The sequence below is a fragment of the Drosophila obscura genome, unplaced genomic scaffold (genome assembly GCF_018151105.1).
Source record: "Drosophila obscura isolate BZ-5 IFL unplaced genomic scaffold, ASM1815110v1 contig_189, whole genome shotgun sequence".
Classification (NCBI taxonomy): domain Eukaryota; kingdom Metazoa; phylum Arthropoda; class Insecta; order Diptera; family Drosophilidae; genus Drosophila; species Drosophila obscura.
In genome coordinates, this window is record NW_024542777.1 from 721,326 (window position 1) to 739,293 (window position 17,968).

A 17,968-nucleotide genomic window follows, 5' to 3' on the forward strand; every position below is an offset into this window, starting at 1 on the left:
TACTTTGAATTAACATCATAACTTGGAATCATTAATCAGCAATTATCATTATTTGCGGAATTAATCAGTTCATTAAGCATGTGAGCTATTTTATAGATACATTTCCAACTTAAATTTATTTGAACTTCAAATAATCCGTGTTTTCGCTGGGGGTACTGAGTGGTGCACACCACCACTACACTACACTACACACCCTGACCAAGGATGTGCGGGGATATTCAATATCCGAAAACTGAAATGAAGGTCACCTTTATTAAACAGAACTTATTAGGTTGATTCCTATCCACTTAATGAAATTTAAAAACGTACATACACTAAAAAAGTTTTAAAGAAAAGCTGCCCACAAGCCCCATGCAAACAATTTATACATTTGATTTGAATCGCGTATCTTTCGGCCAACCGAAAAGCGAGAGTGATCTCTATTTACTTAACGATTTTAGTTAATTTAGCTGGGGCCAAATATTTTAACCAATCCAGATCCACTCAGGAAAAGTATCAATGCGAACTAAATTTCCTGCCTAGCATATGTACGAGTACGCACAGACCACAGGGACTCGATCCACTTTGAACCCAAACCTTGACATAGACGATATCCGTTGTTGGTCCTGTTGTCATGGCGAATAGGGAAAACAGCTACACCAAAATGCTAATCCTTTTTTTTTTGGAGAGACTTCCGCCCTGGTCTGCCTGCATCTGTGCAGCAGTTGGCTATTGTAGTTGTCACTTCTGACTACAGATGGATTTTTTTCGGACAAATCAACTGATCCCCTTTGCGTACAGTAGCAGCCGCCTTCGTTGTTTTCACAAAATGTTTTTGTAGAGTGCCATTGACTTTGGTTAGAGGCAGACGAAGAGTCGGGAGCAGGAGCTGCAACTGCAGCACTCGAAATTACAGTATTCTTCTACCTGCCCTTCCACAAAATCATGGTGACCACTTCCGTTTTTGGCTAAACCCCCACCCTCTGTCACATATTTTAATTTTCGAAACAATTCAGCAGCAAAGCAAAATACGTACGAGAAAATCAGAGAGATTGGACCATAGTCGAACGAATACGCTGAGAATTGTCCTGCAACGCTAAGAGGATTACTTTTTGTTGCAGTATGAATGTTTGTGGACCCTGAATGAGAATTAGACCAGGACCACCGGTTAGAGGAAATGGTAAAACTCGCAATTTTTATGAATATGAAAAAGCTGCTTTAGTCAGCAAAAGGAAACAAAAATAATAGCAAGCTAACCGACTTACTTCAAACATAAATACTATAGGTACTCCGTGCGGGGAAAACATACTGAGAGGAGCTGAATGTTTTAAGAGATGATCACTGAGTACCAAAAGACCAAAACAAAACAAAAAAGGTGGAAAACAGGGGAAGTTCCAACGATTACGCCAACTCATTTGGAGAAGAAAATTTTCAAAGGAATTGTCCCGGAGTTGGTGAGAGAAGGTAACTAAGCTTAACCTCACATCTAAACTGGATGCTAACCTACTCATTTTGTTTTCCAAGTGGCCAAAGCGTGGCCTAGTGCTCCCTAGTCATGGATGGAAAAAGTCTAGAAAAAGAATTCGAAGTCAGTATCGATGCCATAGCATATATGAATGCGTGTACATACATATGTACATGCATATGTAAGTGCTAGATGAATGAATTTTACCTAGAAATGGGTCCTAATATTATCCCGCAATATGCGTTCATTGTTCCTTTACGAAGCGATATTAAGAAAGATTAAGATTATTTGTTTGTCCCCCCTTTTTGCACGAAAACATTCCCATATCTTATCTGTTGTATCCGTATCCATTCCATATAAACTTTTCATATTCGTGCTGGTATTTCTCCCCAAGACTTTGCGTACTCGCAATAGAATGTTATATCATAAGCTGTCTCTTTTCTCCAGATTCTCCCTTTACAATAATTAGCTTCGCTTTTTGCCGATTTATCACAGAGTCCGAATGTCAGTGCTTTCCAGGCTCACCCTTACCCTCACCGTCGCCCACACCCTGGACCCCCAACCACCAACCTGACTGCCGTCAGTCTTAAAGTCTTAGCCAAAGAAACTTTAAGTTTTGGCGCCCATAAATATGCCATAAAACTATTTGAACGGTTGGCTAGATAAAGGGGGCGGACAGCCAGGGAGCAAGTGTAGCAAACAACCAAAACAACCACCGGACGACTTCTGAGGCAGCTTCTTCAACTCCTCTTTGGCCCATAACAAAGTTAATAATAATAAAGCAAAGCATAGGGGAGCAGGGCACGCCGAGGGGAGCTGTACTATGGCACATAGAGCGGGGGAGACTCTGGGGCACGCCCCAGACAAAGTCCCCGCCAAATACGATTACAATTTGTTACACTTACGCAGCACAATCGTCGTCATCCTCCCTGGAACAATACCAAAGCATTCCATACTACACCAGACTGATCCAGCTCTGGTAAGGAGATGGGTCGCCAAACAGTCGCCAGTTGTTTCGGCTTGTGGTTAGACAAATCTCTAGACTGGCATCAACAGCTCGAGCGACCTGACCAAAGAAATGCCCCAACGAACGTCCGCATAAATCAGGACAGTGTAAGTGTAGGGCCAAAGGGGAGAGAAGGCATTATGTACTACAAAATACAACCTCAGCCCAAGGGGATGTTTCAGACTAATCAAAATGAAAGCAAAAGGGAATACCAAATATTTGGGGAAGGGGTTTTTCGAGGGAGGGCAACTCTGAAGAAGGGGAATTCTCAGAGAGACGATCAGGCGAAATAAATTAATTTATCAAAGTCAGCCAGTGCACGAACCTTGGGAGATACGACCAGTTGAGACAAGGCCACTGGGAATTAAACGAGAATGAACGATCCCAATTCATTGGGTTATTAATACTACAACACGCTCTCCGAATGATCATCCGGGGGTCGATTCCGGAAGCGGAATCGGCCGCAGTTGCTCTCAACATATATTTTCTTCCATTTCTCTCCCAATCAGGTAAAACATTTGACTTCCATTAATTACATCTAGTTTAATTTATTTATAACAAACAAATTGTTCACAATTTATCATGTTATCTTAGTGATCCATTCACATATTGTGTGTATGCATGTACTGACATTCATGAAGATCCATAGATCTATAAATATTTTTATTTTTTATTTTTATTTCTGGATTATTTTTCAGAGACGTTCGCTGTATTTGAGCTTCTGCCAGCCAGCCCTTTGTCGTCGCAAGTCTCTGTAGCTGTTGGGCAGGCCATAGAGAAAGTATATGGATAGTCCTACACATATATGTATATATAGAAAACGAATTAGTTCAATTTATAGATTAAATAGTTCAGGCATGCATTTGGCTAATTGCTTTCAACCTTATTATACCACATTTATTTTACTAAATATTTTTTATAGTCTACGACTAGTTTCAGTATGGTAAACGATTGTGTGTAATTAATAATATTATAATACAAACACACATATATTTAATTCCCCAAGTTACATTTTCTACCATCACAATCCCCGGGTGTTTTTTTTAATAGAACCTTGGGACATGCGTGGGGAACTGCATAGTTTGAGATTTAAGAGATTTTGGAAGTTCTTAAGATCCTCCAGTTTCAAATATACAACCATACAAATTCTTTGTTAATATTATCTAAAATTGCTTGCATTCAACTATTTACATACAGCTCTGTACACTCTAGCTACATTTGCATTCCACATGAAAGTTTAACTACTTTTAGCTGGGAAAATTGCACACTCTTTGGTTCCACTCCACACAACAGCCTCATTCAGCTTTCCGCCTCCCCTGTCTCCGCCTCAACATGGGTCGACTGGGGACGCTGACGACGGACAGGGTCCGGATGCTGTTGGGTGCGGTGCGAGGGTCCGCGCTGCAATATGGCCTCCAATTTCACTTTGAATGGGACCAAAAGCGGCTCCGGCCCCTGCCCTGGCTCCGGCTCTAGTTCCGTTGAGGAAGCTACAGTTGCTGCTACCTCTAGGTTCTTGGCATCCACAACATGCTGTTGGCTCAAACTGGGTCGCTGTTTGCGCAAACTAATGCTGTTGATGGTCTTGTACAGAATTGGATCGAATTTCGGTGGCCGAGGAATACGCCCAGCCGTGTTGCCGATGCTGCTGGTCGGATACTGTGCCGATGAGGTGGGTTGGGTGGAATATGAATTGGAGGAGACCTCGTCAACATTACCACCATCATTATGGTTGATTTTTAGCTCGCTGATGGCCTTGAGCATCAACCGACGCACATCGGTTTCACTTTTCGATTGCTTTAACAGCGGCCTTTCTGGCCTTACCGCTGGTTCTGCCTCTGGTTGAGGCTCGTCCTCCTCCTCCTGCTCCTGCTCGGGGTCCTTTTTCCTCTTCATGGCTGTATTCACCTTGTGGGCGCTGACATTCATAATGATGTGGCTCAAGCGGTCTTTAAACTTGTCTGAGTGCATGGGATCCTCGATGGCCGAGGCCTGGGACCTGAGGGACGTCTCGGATTCGAGGCGCCGAAGTTTCGGATTGTCTATAATAATATCCTTTGCATCGTTTTCCTCCGCAGGCTCAGCCTCTTCTCGGGCTGATACGGCTGCTTCAAGCTGCTCAAAGAAGACCACGCTATTGAACATCTCATCGAGCATTTGCTGAGCAGACACTCGGCATTCATCGTACTTTCGCAACCCCAAAGACTGCTGACTGACCACCTCGTCATCCTCACTACTACTATGCACAGTGGCCACGATGACGGTCTCTATCACACTCGGGTACATCTCCGAGTCCAGACTGAAGTGGCGCTCAAAGATGTGATTCTGCTGGTCCAGCTCAAGTTGTTGTTGCTGTATGTCTTCAGCGTCGAGGACATCATCCAGCATTGCTATAACAGACTGTTCGTCCTCGCGAGAGGGTGATTCAGTCCCACCCAAGGTCGCAGTGGAGTTCTCGCTCTTGGTGTCTTCCACATAGAAGATCTTTCCATTGGCATTTTTCACCTCGATGAGGTCTTCTCCCACCTCGCTTAGGTTCTGTATTCGATCCAGGCTGCTGCAGGAACTGCTCTTCAAGTGATTGTCCTGGGCTATTATGCTTTCCTTGGACAGACCATTACATATAGTTGTCGAAGGTCCTCTGAGGGCCGTATAGTAGGCCAGGCGATCTGGATTGCGTTTCTGTGGATTCTTACAGTCGTAAAGATACCAGCATGCAAGGAATATGGGCATACCTAAGTTAGTACAGACAGTGCGTTCAATACAAGGTTAGTTTAAGAAGTGGCATGCATTAGTCTACTACATGCTCAGCAGTTGAATGAGATGAGGCGCATCGCAAGCTTACCCACAATCATCCACACCCCAAAGCGTATCCATGTCCAGCTGTCTAGCTGCAGCATGAGGTAAATATTAATAAAGATGCTGATGGCCGGCACAACTGGGACAAAGGGCACTCTGAACAGCCGACTTCGAGCTTCCCTAGGCTGCAGACAGATCAGCAGGAGGGTAAGGCAGATCAGTCCGACTAACACCACCAGCAAAGTTAGGGCCCACGCTGTTTGGGATCTGATCGCGGAATATGCGTGCATAATCAGCAGGGCCAGACCCAGGGCAAGAAGACCTGAAAAACATCGATTTTTACGTTTCATCTTCCATCCTTAATCTTTATACTCACTGAAAAGTGCAGTAAGTATTCCCACAATTCTGGTTGATATCATATTGGGCTCATGGACGCGATGAACGTTGAAGAGTTGCGTGCAGACCGAGCCGCAAGTGAAACGCTCCGCGCGGGAGGTCAATGAAGTGGTTTCCGAAGCTCGACTGTCAATCCGCGGCTGGTTTTCCTCCGCCTCATAGTACTCCATGTACCTGAGCAGCATTATGGAAATGGCTACCACGCTATAGGCTAATAAAGTGCCAATGGACAGAAGGCTAACCAACTGGGCCAGGTCGAACAGACCCGCAATGACGGCCGTAAAGAGAGCGGCCACAATCGATCCGGTCACAGGTACTTGGAATCGCGGGCTCACCTTGCCCAGGAACCGAAAGAGCAGACCATCCTGTGCCATCGAATACATAACACGGGGCAGGGGAAACAAGGCCCCAAAGAGACTGGCCAAGAGTCCGATCAGGCCACCAACCGTGACGATCCACATGGCCACCGGCCAACCCACGTACTCGAAGGCGTACGGCAGCGGGGCATTGCCATCCTGCAGATAGTAGGGCAGCATCAGGGTCAGTACCGTGGAGACGCCGAAGTAGCACAGGAAGATTATAAGCAGGGAGAGAAGGATCGATTGTGGGATGTTCTTGCGGGGATTGCGAACCTCCTCCCCAGTGGTGGCGATGCAGTCGAAGCCCACAAATCCGAAGAAACAGGTGGCAGCGCCCTGGAGCGTCCCCTCGAAGCCGTAGGGGAAGTAGCCTCCAGCTCCAATAGTGGCATTAGCACTCACAGTCGATGGATCCACTGTCCAGTTGGTAAAGTCAGCTGGGAAGGAAATGCGATCGACTTAGTGATGCGAAATACGCACAGAATAAAATATTTTACCTTTGATAGCGCCAGCGATGACGACGAACGCCAGTATAAAGATGTTCAGACACGTGATGCAATTATTTGCCATTGTCGAGGTCTCCACGCCAAAGGCCAGGGCCACTAACGGAGTCAGAAATTAAGCAATCTATTTGAAGAGAACCTTTTCCGGAACATACCACCAAACACGACCACCAATCCAAATGCAAGAAAGTCAAAGTAGCTGCCAAGAAACGTGACACTCATGGGGGCCACCTCGGCAAAGGTTTCTTTCAGCGTATCATTCAGGAGGGCGTCCAGGTACAAGCTTATCCCTCGACAGACACTGGCAGTGCCGATGACATATTCCAAGATGAGATTCCAGCCAATCACAAAGGCTGCGAATTCTCCAATGCAGACGTAGCTGTACACATATGCCGAGCCCGCCTTGGGGACTCGCGCGCCAAACTCTGCATAGCAAATGCCTTAAAGTCGGAGAACGAATGAAATTACTCAGACGACAGAGATCGACGTGTATCCTTACCTGCCAGCAGGGAGGCCAGAGCAGCTATGGCAAACGAGATCATAACCGAGGGACCCGCCTGATCTTTGGCTATCTGTCCGGCCAGCACATAGACCCCCGCTCCCAAAGTAGAGCCGACACCCAAAGCCGTAAGATCCCATAGTCCCAGCACCCGGTTCAGCTTGGTCTCGCCCTCGCTGCCATCGGCCTGGATATGTTTCCGTCGTGTCAGAACCTTCCAAGGAGACAAATGTTGAACCATCTCGCTCCGTCTCTCTCTCTCTCTATCTCTCTCTCTCAGTGCGCAAAAAGTTCACTAAACCTTGAAGCTGGAAAGCGAAAAAATTCCATCTTAGCTGAGGTATGTACACGAATGTACACCCAATCGATGTACCAAGATCATGATGCACTTCGATCTATGTACATATGTACGTACATATGTGTTGTTCCAATGTCTTATCTTGGCGAAGCTTTCGATTATACGATGCAAATAATTGAGCTCAAATTGTAATCGTAATAATAGCCCCAGCCGGGGTGAGGCGAGGCTATTGTTAGCATCAAATTCGAACTCGGTTGCTCTACTTAGAACTGGGTATACGTTTTGTACCACACAATTTGCAGGGACGAGACTGAAGTCTGGGGAGTTTCTAGTGGACTTTTTTTCAAAATTTATAGATAAACTTCTCCCTATTTCTAGCGGCGGGGAACGTTTGATGGGGACAGACTGTCAGAATGGATATATTTTACCAGGATATTTATTTTCAGCGGCCCTGCGCCTACGGTTCCTCCTCTAACAGTGCCTAAGCAAAGCACTCGCCCACCCACTCACTTAGTGATACGATCAGATGCTCAAGATATCTTCCCCAACTCTGTTTGTATTTCTATTACGTATATTATACTGTTCTCTTTTTGCATATCAAGATAATTAGCAGCAAGTGGATTTTCTCACAGGTGGGGCTTGTCGAATGGAAACTTATGCTAGGTTTATATAATTGCCATCAGAATTTGCCACTAAAACACTTACCAGGCGTTAGAAAATTGTGTCCAGCGCTTATAGTTGTTTATTATCGGAATGGAAAGTCTTTTATTAAATATTTTTTACACAAGACAATACAGAAATGGACAAAAATGGACAATAGCGTGTGACTTGACTGACACACTTGCCGATCTGCTTCTGTTTCTGTCTCTGTCTTGGACTGCCCTGACCAGGCCACCGCGGGTGTCGGACTAGTATTACAGACGCGAATTCATCTTCGTATTACTCTTAAGATAAGACGAAGCCGAACCTCAGCCGGATGAGAGCGGTAGCCGTCGCCTAGCCAAGATCAGGTAGGGGGGACGAAGAGCGGAAAAGCAGCTTGTGTGTGCCCGAAGCAAACTGATAAGAGACGACTCCCTCCCCACGATCACCTAAGTCAGGTGTGGCGAGGGGAGTGAGAGAGGTAGATGATCTGGGTTGTAATTGGAGCGAGTGCAACAACAGCAGCCACAGCAACAAATTAGCAGATATGGTGGGAGAGAGGGAGAACGGGAAGATGCTGCCGCGACCGCTGCTCTGAATCACGCCGTGTGACGTCGTATGCCGTTTTTGCTCTTGTTGTCTCCCTTTTGCGTTTTATGATCTTTGCGATAGCGAAACAACAGATTTTACCGCACTCACTCCCCTCTGCTCGGCCCGGCGCACCCACCCTCCGCGCTCTTCAAACTGTTGTTTTAGATTAGATTATTGTTTTATGTTTTCTTTTACTTTATGTCCGATCTACCGTTACCGGCTGCAGATTTTAACGTACGTACCGTAACTTGCTCACACTCTCGCTCACTCCCCTGTACCTGTTGCACGTTGCTCTCTTCCCTCACTCGCTCTGTGTCCCTCTGTTGTTGACGTTTTCAGCGCATAACGTTAACTGAAAGTGTAAGATAATATTCTGCCTGATATATACGAGAGGAGAGGCCTCGGCATACTCGTATTTGTTGTGTATGTGTTTGCTCGTATTCCACTCGTAGTACCCGTGTATAGTGGAATGGAACAATATCGCACACACGCACTCACATATACACACTCGTACATATGTAGATGCGCTTTAGAATTGTTGTTATTGGTTGTCGAGTGTCAATTTATACACTTTATGAAGTGGTCGAGTCGGTTGATAAGCTTGGATGCGCTTCATAGACATTGAGAGGAAGAGAATGAAACTTCGAATAAAGATTTGGCTGAGTATGTCGTGCAACTGTAAATACATGTTTACTTATACGTTTACTAATACGGCAGATCATCGTTGAACTAACTAATATCGGCTTCGGAAATCATAGTTAATTGTATACAACTTTATTAATCAATTGGATATACATACATACATATGTATATATGTATATTACAAGACTAGAACAATTGAGTTGAGTTGTAGGTACATACATACATACATATGTATGTATTTACAGTGGAAGTTCGGAAATCATAGAACCACTTGGTTCCTGGGTTGTTGCTAATTTCTGAAAAGTTATAATTTGTGTGGGTTCTAATTTCCGAACTTCCACTGTACATACATATGTACATATGAAGAGTGATTTATAATGGTGAATTATATATCAGACACTGAATATAATTTGTCAAACCACGAACATGAGCAGTCTCAATATTGTTACATACTCGTATCTTCGGTATTTGCATGAACTTATTTACATTTTCAATAGACTACTTTTCTACTCCTCCGAAATAAATGAATAAACGCATCAGTTATTAAAACAAAACAAAAATATATGTATAATGGCCAAAAGCTATTTATTCTATAAGCAAAATTTATGTACACATTTATGTACATACATACATGTGTATTTATGTAGAAAGAAGCCTAGCCGAATATAATTGGAATCGTTATAAGACGGCTCTCTTATCTAAACTAATTACACAATTCAAGAAAAATCGTGGAAGAAGTTGAAACGGATTCATTTCAGCATTCGATTGTGCAGAGGAACCGAGGGGCTCAAACAATATCAACTAATCGTATTATATTATCTCTTAACTGATTGGCCAAGAATCAAACTTCGTCAGTGCGTCACGTGCTTTTATTTATTTTCACGTTTTATTTTCGTTTTGGGGATTACTTTACACGTATTGGCTGTGTCAGCAATAACAACAAATGCACGCTTCCAAAGCTAATCAGATGCCCAAAATTTTCTTCACACTTTCCCTTGTGGTGGAGTGGGGAAATTTCACTGCCATTCTACGAAAAATGTTTGCCAGGGTATTAAAATTTTACTGCACCTATTTATGTAATGCTATCAGACAGACCTACCAGTGTACATGTACATGTACATTTACATATATGTACATATGTATATGTATGAAAGGAGGAAGAGTTGGATGGGAAACTTTATCACATGTCTGGAAGTGTGGTGGCTGGCTTGGAAAATTGGGTATGTGTTGTCTACCGCCTTGTGGCAAATATAAATGATCCAATTTAAATAATTACGCCCACAAATGTGACGCGCCTACCGAGATGCCTTCGTTTAATGCTTGAGTAGGAAAATTGCCCCCAAGCAAACTAATTCCAAAGTTGGCTGTGCTTATGGCCTCACAAAGTGCTTGTGTATTGCCACAATCGATTCATTTTAGTCTGTGTCCCAGGAATATTGTATTAAAGTTCTCGAATCGGAACACCGAATATGACTGTTTCGTACACAGCTGAGGTGGCCTCCTGCCGTCACTTTGGCTGCTTTTGGAAACTCTTGGCCAGGTAAGATATCTTTGATTGTTCCAAAAAGAGCGGTGCTTCGAATCGTCTACGTAATCTACGTCTACGTAATCGGCAGATGGCGTGCGAGTATCTACAAGATTATATGGGTGGATCTTCTGGCGTTTCTGGCCAGTTTCTATTGTATGGCCCTGCTGTACCGCTATGTCCTCAGGGATAGTGACAAAGAGTGAGTTTGTGTTTGCCCCACCCCACCCACCATAAGCCGCTCACATATATGATTTTCAGGATCTTCGAGGACATTGTCGTGTACTGCCACAGCTATGGCACCCTGATACCCCTCTCATTTGTGCTGGGCTTCTACGTGTCCATCATTGTTGATCGCTGGTGGAATCAGTACATCACAGTGCCCTGGCCGGATCCCCTGGCGGTGTATGTGAGTGCCCTGGTACGCGGTCAGGACGAGCACGGACGACTCATGCGTCGCACCATCATGAGATATGTGTGCCTTGCCCTGACAATGGTCCTGTCAATGATATCGCCGGTTATTAAGCGGCGGTTCCCCAACTATGACTACCTCATTGAGGCTGGCATGCTCAACGCGAACGAGGCGAACATCATCAAGGCCATGGACGCCAAGTTTCCCAAGCATCCCAAGTACTGGATGCCCATCATGTGGGCCAGCAGCATTGTGACGCGTGCCAGGAAGGAGGGACGCATCTGGGACGACTTCTCCCTGAAGTCCATGATCGATGAGCTCAACAAGTTTCGGGCTGGCTGCAACATGCTTATCCACTATGACACTATTAGCGTTCCCTTGGTCTATACGCAGGTGGTGACCCTGGCGGTTTATACGTACTTCATGGCCGCCATATTTGGTCATCAGTGGATCGACAGGGAGTTGGCCTCCGGGAGCAGATATACGAACGTGATCAACTATTACTTTCCGCTCTTCAGCACCCTAGAGTTCTTCTTCTTCATGGGATGGCTGAAGGTGGCCGAGACGCTGATCTGTCCCTTCGGGGATGACGACGATGACTTTGAGCTCAACTGGCTGATCGATCGCAATCTTCAAGTGAGCTACCTAATCGTGGACGAGATGCACAACGATCATCCGCAGTTGGTTAGGGATCAGTACTGGGACGAGGTCTTCCCGAATGAATTGCCCTATGCAGCGGAGGGACAGCGGGCCGAACATCCGGAGGCTTCTACAGCTAGAATGGACCTGTCCAAGATCAACACGGTGACATCGGTTCCGAACAAGGCTCACAGCTTTGACCTGGAGAAGGATTGGACCGATTTCGATGACGAGGACGAGGGCGAGGAAGAGAACGAGCTCCGCATTCGATTCGCCACACGTGACTTCCGCTCCAGCCGGAGCTCTATCTCAATCTCATTTTCCTCCGATGGCCCCTTTGCGCAGGTCGAAGAGGAGTTGGGCGAGGAGGAGCACCTGAGCCGTGAGACAAGCAAAGATGACTTTGATCGTCTGAAGGAGGAGCGGGAACGCGAACGCATCACACGTCAAATCCATCAGGCTGCCATGACCCTGGAGCTGATGAAGGGCGAAATCGCCCCAGGAACCAGCTCGGAGTTGGGTTCGGACCAGGACCACGGCAGGCCCACTCGGAAGGACTCAGAAATCCAGACAGATAAGAGTCACATAAGCAAGAAAAAGGGCAAGTGAATGTGTATCCAGCGAAACTCACATAAATAAATATAAAAAATACTCATCCAAACGATTATTCCTTATCATTCAGATGGGATTTGCTCACATAGTTCTGCTCAAAAGTATTGGATTATAGGGAATATTTTGACTAAGTGGAGATCGGGGAGAGCGATGACTACTGCATCTATTGCCCAAAGTCATATCTGCAGTAATATCCCATAATATAGGTATTTTATGTTTCGTGAATTCGGGAAAGTGAATTCGGAAAGTACAAAGTATTTAGGATTGGGGAATATGAGGGTATAGCACAGCCCAGCTGATGGCAACATAAGCCAAAGCCACAGAGCTGCATTCTCGATAACAGTCTCTCTCTGAGGTGTTGCCACGATGTTGAAAGTACAGAGAGTCACTGTGGATAGTCGTATGAAGACAGTTAATTTTTGTGTTGGAGCCATTTAATGCGAACCGTTTAATCTCATTCAAAAATACTATGCAACCTATAAATGTACTATATGTATGTGGCATCCACATGTAGAAGTAGTAGTCTGGTCAAAGTGAGTTCCTTTGAGTTTTCTGTTGTATTTACTTTGAATTCACTGTCAGAAGTTCACTCTGGTTGATGCATAGTTTCTGTCAGTTCGGACATATATTCTATACAGAACTATTACAATTTTGACCGTTCCCTAAGAATGACTGTGACCTATACGGCCAACGTAAACACCTCAAAGGTGATAAGCAACTTTCTGAAATTGCTTTTCAGGTTTGTATTTTGTATATAACACATACTATACAAGATAGCATGAATAATGCCCCTAAAATCCCTGTCCTCTCTCTTTTTAGGTGGCGCGGGAGTATTTACAAGCTGGTTTGGATAGATCTGATTATCTTCTTTGGACTGTATTGCCTAGTGGCCCTCTCCTATCGAACGCTGATGACTGAAAATGGCCAAAAGTTGGTGTCTCTATCATCCCAGATCCTTCCCTAACTAAGAACCAACCTCAACTGATAGGGTCTTCGAGGGCATTGTATACTATTGCAGTACGCATGGCAACCTCCTGCCGCTGTCTTTTGTGCTCGGCTTCTATGTCTCCATTGTGATGGGCCGCTGGTGGCAGCAGTATACGACCATTCCCTGGCCGGACTCCATAGCCATCTTGGTCAGCTCCAGCATCCAGGGGTTCGACGATCGGGCTCGGGCCATGCGTCGCACCGTACTGCGATACGTGTGTCTGTGCCAGGTGATTGTCTTCACGATGATATCGCCGAATGTCAAGAAGAGATTTCCCACCTACAGTCAGATCATCGAGTCTGGGCTGTTGTTGGAGAACGAAAAGGCCATCATCGAGAACTTGGATGTCGCCTTTCCCCATTATCCCAAGCACTGGATGCCCATTGTCTGGGCCGCTAGCATAGTGATGAGAGCCAGAAAGGAGAACAAGATACGAGATGATTATGCAGTCAAAACAATCATTGACGAACTGAACAAGTTCCGCGGCTACTGTGGATTCCTTTTGTACTACGATTGGGTCAGTGTTCCGCTGGTGTACACCCAAGTGGTTACCCTGGCCACCTATACCTTCTTCCTGTTTAGCGTGATCGGCCAGCAGTGGACACAGATCAGTGATACTGGCGGCGAGCCCAATCGAGTCGTGCAATGGTTTCCCTTTCTGACCATTCTGCAGTTCTTCTTCTACATGGGCTGGCTGAAGGTGGCTGAGTCGCTGATCAACCCCTTTGGCGAGGACGACGATGACTTTGAGGTTGTCCGGACTGTATATGTTTCATCCAACACTATTGTATTCGCAGTACTTTCTGCTATTCGCAGCTCAATTGGATGATTGATCGTAATTTGACAGTCTCCTATCTGATAGTCGATGAGATGCATCAGGAGCATCCGGAACTGGTCAAGGATCAGTATTGGGACGAAGTCTTCCCCAACGAGCTTCCCTATGCCGAGGATGCGAAGCGGACGGGCCCTCCCGAGGCCTCTACAGCCAAACTGGACTACAACAAAGCAAACAACTCGGATCAAAAGGTATTCATATTGGGCTGGTTTGGTCCACAACTGACTTAAGCACCTCGATCTTTTGGTACAGCGATTCTATATATCCCGAGACTCGACTTCAACCAACAGGAGTGGGCGCGACAACTTTCTCAATCATATGTTGGACAGGCAGTCCACCAGCGCTAGCTTCGCGGACTACCAGCATCAGACCACTAAGGAGAACAACTCGCGACTGACCTTCCATGAGCCCCTGGTCGACTCGGAGGAGGACAAACCGCGGCTGCGTAGACCTTCCAGATCTGAATCCGCTAGTCGTAAGCTTTCTGAATCCATCTCCACATGACCATATCTAAAAAAGCACCCCATTTATTCCCCAGTGAATTTTGATGAGCTCATCGAGCAGCGCCATCAGGAGCGCAGGGAACGTATGCGTCATCGCTTCCTCAATATGCGGAGCACTCACACCCGTTCAGCGCCATCGGGAGGCTATACGGTGACCGTGCTGCGTCCTCCCTCTGAAGAAGCATTGGGCGAAGAAGAGGATGCTTAGGCAGGATACTCCCGATAAAGAAGCCCCTTGAATGGAGAGGCGCTGGCAAGAAATCGACAATTTGGTTTCTTGCTCCATACACAATTCTTTGCACAAAGTTAATCACAGTTTTGGGAAGGCCCATTTCGAATTTACTTTGTATTTTATTATTTTTCTTGTGGCTGTCTACCCTTTGAGGCTCCCGCTCAGTGCTTTCAATTGAATTCATTGACAACGATTGCTTCTGATGCGGTAAGACAATGCACACAGTATTTTCTGAATCATGTTTATACCTCGCTTCCCATGTACTCGTGTCCGCTGTCAGACCATGCCACAGGAGCAGCAGCATCGAAAAATTAATATAATTCCCCCGTATTACATTCATTGTCATAACCAAACATGGAAAATCTGCCGCGATGCGTGTTGTTAAACTGTTGTTAAAAATGTTAAAACTTAAAAGGGCTTTCTGCCCGCCGAAAGCCATGACAAAAATTAAATGAAATTACATTAATTTCAAGGGAAACTATCACAAACTTGTATTATATATGTATTCAATGCCCTGACTTGTGGTGGTGGAAAGGTCCTGAATCATTCCGATCCTGTTCGCCACTTAACGTGTTTGCGGGGTATTATACTCGTTGGCTTCGTTTTTTATCCGCTGCTTTCTGGGCTTTTGAATTTAAAATTTCAGATCGATATGTTCACATTCGTCTGTTTTTTGTTTGGTCGGATAAAACATAAGCAAGTGTTGTAGTATCGAATGGCGAGTTGCTGAATGGGGGTTACTCTACAAGAGATTGGAAGAATATATCAAATACTAGCAGACCCGCGCGCTTCGCTGCTTACTAAATGCATTTAATGTTTAGGAACTCATCGAAATTAAACAATGATAATCAAAAGCAACAAATCATACAAAAGGGTATAAAAACCAAACCTATCATAAAATGGTCTGTTCTACAGAACACGCGTTGCGGAGATAGCCGTTAACACAGATTTTTCTACAAATTTATAGTATAGATCTTGATCATGTTTAAAGAACGACTGTCTACTTTAAGGAACAAATTGGTCTCGGCCTTCATCTAGCAAGCCTTTAACCAATTCGGTTATGCCGTGCATCCGTTCCGCACCAGTTCAGTGAATTGTGGGCATAAATATTTCATATTCGCACATCGCGTAGTTTGTGTTTTGTCGCCTCGTCTGGCCTGCTGTTGCTGCTTCCTTTGCTGTTGCTGGTGCTGATTGATGACGCGGTTGAGGATTGCAGATTTTTGTGTGCTCGGCTTGGGAGGATTCCAGGCAGGGGTCAGCGCAAAAAAGGGGTTAATTTAATTTCGCGCTCGAACGAATTTGTCCATAATTGGCAATTAGCATTGACCATTGCCATATACTCGTTTGTACATACATATACATACATATGTACATACATATGTACATACGTATGCAGAAGCCATGGCAATCATCATCGTCATCATGGTCATCTCTCATGGTCAACTTACAACATGGCCAGAACAAAGTCACAGTCAGAGAACAGAGTTTGGGTTGGCTGCAGCAAATATTTGCTCGATTCTGATTCTCTCCCCTTTTCAATGCTGTTTGTGCTGTATTTTTTTTTTGTAACCATTTTTTTAAAACAAAAAAAAACATTTTCAGAATTATTGAGGCGTTGAAACAATAATCATCGAATTGCATTCCCTCTCGCAAATATGTATGTATTTTTACGTATATGTGCATACATATGCATATACGAGTATATCAGAAATATATATGTTCGTATATTGCGATTGATTGCAGCTGCTCTGCATCGTTAATTGCAACACAGTCATGCAAAATGCGCTTAATGCAAACTGTTTTATGCAGCCCCTGGCTTGAGGCATGTGGGGTGGGGTTTTCGGATTGGTCAGGCGACTCCCTCCAATCGTCTGCCACACCATTTTTCAAAGTCAGTCTCGGGTTCTGTCTAATGCGACCTCTGGGAAGGCGCAGGGCATTTTTACCTCAAATCAGGTAAACATTAGAAGGAGGTGGCTTCTATCTGTTTAATAGAAATGAAATGGGTTGGCAGGGGCGCGAACGGAGTAAAGAAAACAAGAAGAGGCATTCAACAAGCTGAAATTTATGCACGGGTCCGGGTCGGTTGCCCATGGAAGGAATCTTCCTATTCCCTAATCTTTAAATGACGGTCAAGGGATTCCTTATTTTCAATTTGAGTATTGATTTGTAGGTGATTATTTATGGTGATAATTGCACATAGAGAAATAGGGAACATTTAGGTAAATCAGACGGGCTAAATATTAACTCACACTTATTTCCACCCTCTCAGGCCATCCTCGATATTCGTAGGTAAATAGTGGGTAACAATTTGATACTCTTTCATGGACAATTACCCCCTACGATTTATACATATTTTAGGATTTTAGGAATTCTGTTTATGATAATCTATTCTTTACTCCTTTTTATTTTCTTAAAATATGAGCTTGGGTCATTCATATAAATCTCATTTCAATCTCCTCACCCTTGATCTTAATGGGAAGTAAACACTCCTAAAAAATTTCTACATCTCTCCCCCAAGGACTACAAAAAGCCCCCATCCCCAGCCCTATCAGGAAAAGGGCAGAATCCCCGAATCTGACATAAAATTCATTAGGACATCTTTGGACTTTATCGTTTGGTCATCTTTGACTTCAGTCAAAGCCAATGTTGATGTCAGTATCTCCATTTTATTCTAGCTGTTTTCCTTACCCTTTTTTTCGGAGGTTGGTGGTCCGATTTAGGTTGTTTCAGGGCTAATTATGTGACAGCCTATTAGCAACTCGGTAAATATGTGCCTAGCGGAGAAAGCCGAAGACCTAATACCCATACCGGCTATTCATTCTGGAACATTTACTGTATGGAGCCTGGTCCAGCGCCTCCTCTTTAGCTTCCACGTCCCACCCTTCCATTCATTCATTAGATATGCGAACCTTGCTCCCGGGCTGATTATGACAAAGCACTTTTACCCAATTGGGTAAATTAGGTGGAAACTGAAAACTAAATGAAACGGAACCCGGCACACGCCCTCTTTTCCGTTGCTCTAATTTCTGTTAACCCA

At 44.7% G+C, this 17,968-nt stretch overlaps 3 protein-coding genes and 1 long non-coding RNA gene across 9 annotated transcripts; 3 read left to right on the forward strand and 1 right to left on the reverse strand.

The window, feature by feature from the left end:
- The first annotated feature begins 1,142 nt into the window (after positions 1 to 1,142).
- On the forward strand, positions 1,143 to 3,477 carry LOC111066748. Of its 2 annotated transcripts, none has more exons than XR_002607093.2 (3): positions 1,143 to 1,159; positions 1,265 to 1,443; positions 1,504 to 1,839. It is a non-coding gene; the product is annotated as an uncharacterized LOC111066748 (long non-coding RNA). The 2 variants fall into 2 exon arrangements; XR_002607094.2 differs by lacking the exon at positions 1,143 to 1,159 and adding an exon at positions 3,149 to 3,477 and having other exon boundaries at positions 1,229 to 1,443; positions 1,504 to 1,625.
- LOC111066747 (cationic amino acid transporter 2) lies at positions 2,974 to 8,887 on the reverse strand. Of its 3 annotated transcripts, none has more exons than XM_041593462.1 (7): positions 8,780 to 8,885; positions 7,007 to 7,314; positions 6,663 to 6,947; positions 6,502 to 6,606; positions 5,626 to 6,441; positions 5,296 to 5,571; positions 2,974 to 3,245 (listed from the first exon to the last, which is right to left on the reverse strand). In XM_041593462.1, the coding sequence occupies exons 2-7, from the start codon at positions 7,245 to 7,247 to the stop codon at positions 3,145 to 3,147; spliced, it is 1,824 nt and encodes a 607-aa protein (XP_041449396.1). In that variant the 5' UTR covers positions 7,248 to 7,314; positions 8,780 to 8,885; the 3' UTR covers positions 2,974 to 3,144. The 3 variants fall into 3 exon arrangements, with proteins under 3 accessions (XP_041449396.1, XP_022211271.2, XP_022211270.2); XM_022355579.2 differs by lacking the exon at positions 2,974 to 3,245 and adding an exon at positions 3,272 to 5,185 and having other exon boundaries at positions 8,780 to 8,887; XM_022355578.2 differs by lacking the exons at positions 2,974 to 3,245; positions 8,780 to 8,885 and adding exons at positions 3,272 to 5,185; positions 8,010 to 8,212.
- A 1,590-nt stretch (positions 8,888 to 10,477) lies between these two features.
- Positions 10,478 to 12,414, forward strand: LOC111066735 (bestrophin-4). The gene is made up of 3 exons (XM_022355567.2): positions 10,478 to 10,719; positions 10,796 to 10,906; positions 10,966 to 12,414. The coding sequence occupies exons 1-3, from the start codon at positions 10,649 to 10,651 to the stop codon at positions 12,362 to 12,364; spliced, it is 1,581 nt and encodes a 526-aa protein (XP_022211259.1). The 5' UTR covers positions 10,478 to 10,648; the 3' UTR covers positions 12,365 to 12,414.
- A 536-nt stretch (positions 12,415 to 12,950) lies between these two features.
- Positions 12,951 to 15,395, forward strand: LOC111066746 (bestrophin-4). Of its 3 annotated transcripts, XR_002607092.2 has the most exons (7): positions 12,951 to 13,106; positions 13,187 to 13,297; positions 13,356 to 14,106; positions 14,172 to 14,381; positions 14,443 to 14,665; positions 14,729 to 15,132; positions 15,206 to 15,395. XR_002607092.2 is itself a non-coding variant. In XM_022355576.2 (6 exons), exons 1-6 carry the CDS (start codon positions 13,036 to 13,038, stop codon positions 14,899 to 14,901), a joined length of 1,539 nt encoding a protein of 512 aa, XP_022211268.1. In that variant the 5' UTR covers positions 12,951 to 13,035; the 3' UTR covers positions 14,902 to 15,395. The 3 variants fall into 3 exon arrangements, 2 of the variants coding, with proteins under 2 accessions (XP_022211268.1, XP_022211269.1); XM_022355576.2 differs by having other exon boundaries at positions 14,729 to 15,395; XM_022355577.2 differs by lacking the exons at positions 14,729 to 15,132; positions 15,206 to 15,395 and having other exon boundaries at positions 14,481 to 14,636.
- The last annotated feature ends 2,573 nt before the right edge of the window (positions 15,396 to 17,968 follow it).

Coding starts and splice junctions, on each gene's coding strand:
- LOC111066747 (XM_022355579.2), bottom strand. CDS start 7,247: ATGGTTCAACATTTGTCTCCTTGGAAGGTTCTGACACGACGGAAACAT. Junction 6,607..6,662: donor ATTGGTGGTCGTGTTTGGTG/GTATGTTCCGGA, acceptor TGACTCCGTTAG/TGGCCCTGGCCTTTGGCGTG. Junction 5,186..5,295: donor TGGGGTGTGGATGATTGTGG/GTAAGCTTGCGA, acceptor GTACTAACTTAG/GTATGCCCATATTCCTTGCA.
- LOC111066735 (XM_022355567.2), top strand. CDS start 10,649: ATGACTGTTTCGTACACAGCTGAGGTGGCCTCCTGCCGTCACTTTGGC. Junction 10,720..10,795: donor TTTTGGAAACTCTTGGCCAG/GTAAGATATCTT, acceptor CGTAATCGGCAG/ATGGCGTGCGAGTATCTACA. Junction 10,907..10,965: donor CTCAGGGATAGTGACAAAGA/GTGAGTTTGTGT, acceptor TATGATTTTCAG/GATCTTCGAGGACATTGTCG.
- LOC111066746 (XM_022355576.2), top strand. CDS start 13,036: ATGACTGTGACCTATACGGCCAACGTAAACACCTCAAAGGTGATAAGC. Junction 13,107..13,186: donor TTTCTGAAATTGCTTTTCAG/GTTTGTATTTTG, acceptor CTCTCTTTTTAG/GTGGCGCGGGAGTATTTACA. Junction 14,107..14,171: donor AGGACGACGATGACTTTGAG/GTTGTCCGGACT, acceptor TGCTATTCGCAG/CTCAATTGGATGATTGATCG.